General features: G+C 44.9%; 1 protein-coding gene across 4 annotated transcripts in view; it reads left to right on the forward strand.

Moving 5' to 3' along the window:
• The first annotated feature begins 1,843 nt into the window (after positions 1-1,843).
• Positions 1,844-3,278, forward strand: part of LOC123107806 (uncharacterized) — a 7,040-nt gene continuing 5,605 nt past the window's right edge. For 2 of the 4 annotated variants that reach the window (XM_044529730.1, XM_044529736.1), the window contains exons 1-2: positions 1,844-2,593; positions 2,677-3,024. In XM_044529730.1, the coding sequence (XP_044385665.1) occupies positions 2,093-2,593; positions 2,677-3,024 (849 nt within the window). In that variant the 5' untranslated portion in view covers positions 1,844-2,092. The remainder of the gene's footprint in view (positions 2,594-2,676; positions 3,025-3,278) is intronic. The other 2 variants (XM_044529724.1, XM_044529719.1) reach the window with 1 other exon arrangement.

The raw sequence follows: 3,278 nt of genomic DNA on the forward strand, positions 1-3,278 counted from the left end.
GCGGGGCGTAGGAGGAGGAGAGGAGAGAGTGCGGCGCGAGCGGTCGAGTGTGTCGTGCGCTGTAGCAGGCGCCCGAAATACACCGCGCGGGATGGCGTTTTCGACAGCGCGCCCAACTCGTTATAGCGCGCGCGCCATTTTTGCGCGCCCGCTGAAGCGACCCGCCGCGTTGCGCGTGCGCTAAAACCGACTAATTTGCAGCGCGGCGCTAGTTTAGCGCGGCTGTTGGAGATGCTCTAATATATATTTTGTTCCCGTTTCATTGTTTAGCATGTTGTTGAACGAACTGGGCTTCGTACAATTCAGCCCACGAAGAAAGCACGTAGGCGCCCGGAACTCCTTACCGGCGCTGAAGGCGCTGGCGAGGAGCTCTCTGAACGAATACCTTCGCCCGGTAATTAATTTGCGCAGCATGAGGTAGCCCATTGGGCCCCAACATGGGCTCGCGACGTGGCAGTGCCCCCTACCTACCTACCGCACACGTAACCCTAAAAAAAATGACCTACCGCACACGTCGTCGTTCCGGCTCAGGGCAAAGGAGGAGGCGACGGAGGCACGCCGGAAGTCCCGATAGCGCCGGCAGGCACTCCCCCGCCCCCGCCCCCGCCCCCAACTCATGTGGAGGATTCATCCGTCCGTCGGACTCCTAGCGGCCACCACTTCTAGCTGGGATTTGGGCATTTGATCTGATCACCCCAACCAAACTGTTTCGCCCCGTCTCCTCTTTCAGCCAGCCAACGCCGATGCAGACAGCCCGCGGAACTAGCCACGCAGCAGCGGAAGCTGTTGATCACGAAGATGATGCTACTCCCAAAGCCACAGGCGGGTCGACAACATCCCAAGAGGATGATGCTCTCTGCCGTGAAGACAACAGTAAAAGCGCCACAGATAGGCCTGATGATCCATGGAACCCTCCCCGCCCGCCTCCTCATCCCTCACTACTCGCCTTAACATGCCCTCATCAGTATAACATGAAGGTAAATTAACGTGCCCCCTCATGTTATGATGTTACTGCACTTCTTCTGGGAGTTGTTCTTGGCTGACAGTTCCTCTCTTTCAGTACCTGCGTCAGATTGCGGATTTCCTTTCCGAAGTCAGAGCCACCAACATAATCGTCCCGGACCGCACCCCTAAGGTTCTTCGATTACACCTGTGACCTGTCCATCGTTTCATATGGTTGACATATCGTTTGAAATCTAATCAACATTCTTCGTGTTTTGCCTGCAACTTTTATTTCTAGCTTATCCTGTATCATGTATCCCATATTCCCATTCCTCCAGTTGTAATGTAAATGTAGCTTCCACCCCCAAACTCTTTCAAGGTTAAACCACCCAAATTGATCCCTCAACTATCAACTTTTTTGTATTACGCTATGCATTCATGCTACGGGTCTCCCGCATCATCAATTATCTTCAGGAAAAAAGATGTTAATCCATAGATAAGAATTATTCTAGATCATAGGCCCAAAAGCACACACGGTATATATTTTGTATGAAAAATAACTTTAATAATGAAAGGGGGCATTTAAATAACTCAAACTTCATGGAAATCAGAAAATACCGAGAATATGTTTGTCATTTTCTAAGTTTTATTTTTAACGTTTTTTTCCTAAAGTTTCAGATTTTCTGATAAACCAATGGGAACTTTATGAAGGAAATTTGTACATGCCAAAGATATGGTGAAAATACCGAGAATATGTTTGTCATTTTCTAAGTTTTAATTTTTACATTTTTTTTCTTTTCCCAAAGTTTCAGATTTTTTGATAAACTAATGAGAACTTTATGAAGGAAATTTGTACATGCCAAACACATGGCGACAATGTGACCTACACATAAACATCACGTTATTAAAAACTGCTTTCATATGGACAAGACCATTTTTTTTTTTGAGGGACCAGCTTTTGATGTTTTAAAAGTTTAGGATGGAAAGTTCCACTTAGGAAACAATTTAGGGACGAAAAATACAAGTTTTCCGATTTCAATAATATAAGTTATCTTTATAGAATACAATTTGGTTGTTATGCTTAATTTGTTAGTTGGATAGCTGAACTGATTGATCTTCATCTTGTTTAAACATGGATATCTAGGAGACAATGCTAAAATTTTATGACATATTCGGCCATCTGGCGAATGTTCTAAGAAAAGATAGTGTTTCGGACTTCCTCAACCTCTTCAAAAAGTATAGGGGGCACTTGGTTGCTGGATATGTCGTCACCCCACAAACCCTTGACCTGATTATTACAGAGAATGCCCTGCGCTGTGCTAAGTTTGTTTTGGAGGGGAAGGAGCCTAAGCTCCGTGGGATGTGCGCCAACCCCAACTACATGACCAGCCTCGGGTACTTCCCCCTCCACCGAACTGCCCAGACATTCTCCGCCGACATGGTTAAGATACTACTCCGCCATGGTGCATTGGCTAATCTACGCACCTCAGGTGAAAGAATCATCGAGGGCCTCCTGCCACTCCATGTTGCCATCGAGGACACTTGCCAGCATAAGTATCTGGAGGATAATCTATTAGCTGACGAGAGCTACAGGAAGGGGTATGTCGAGTACATCTACAAGCTCATACATCTGCTTTGCCTGCCTGAGATGGTTTGTATCAAGTCCCTCCTTACATCTGTTACTACTTTGGTTACATTAGCAGTAAAGAAGTTCTGTATTCATGTATTATGCAGAAGATCTTCTTGGACACCATTAGATTGCTTGCAGCTCACACGGATAATGTTGCTGCTGAGCTCTGGAATTACATCGAGCATGGGAAGATTGTCCCTGCAGCTATTCTTCTCCTTGCAGCTCAAAGGCGATTCCGTAAGCTCAATGGTTTTGATACGATCAAGAACCGTATTGATGATTCTATATTGTCCATGATAAGGGAGGGGTGTGGATTGCAAATTGGTAAATATACCAAGGCAGCAAAGCAGCGGAAGGAGAAGGAATTACGTTTCTATAATGCATTATTCCTTGTTAGGATACTTCTGAAATCTGGGGAAGCTCTTGATGCATATATTCAAACTCATTCAGAGGTATCATATTTTCGTTACATTGCAGCTTTAATGTCTTGTATATTTGTTTGCTTCATTCTATTGAATCTTAATGTTCTCATATATTAAGTTTTGGATTTCGAGAACTCATGAGGCAATTGCACTTGCCAAAAAAATCGGGTTTGTTCTCTTCTGATTACAAAACCTGAGGATTGCATGAAGTTGAGGGTAGAAATGATCTGGTATGTATCCATTTAGCATTTGAGATGTGTAGTGATAGTTTAGTGTGCCTATAT

This window comes from Triticum aestivum, chromosome 1B (genome assembly GCF_018294505.1).
Source record: "Triticum aestivum cultivar Chinese Spring chromosome 1B, IWGSC CS RefSeq v2.1, whole genome shotgun sequence".
NCBI classification, from domain to species: domain Eukaryota; kingdom Viridiplantae; phylum Streptophyta; class Magnoliopsida; order Poales; family Poaceae; genus Triticum; species Triticum aestivum.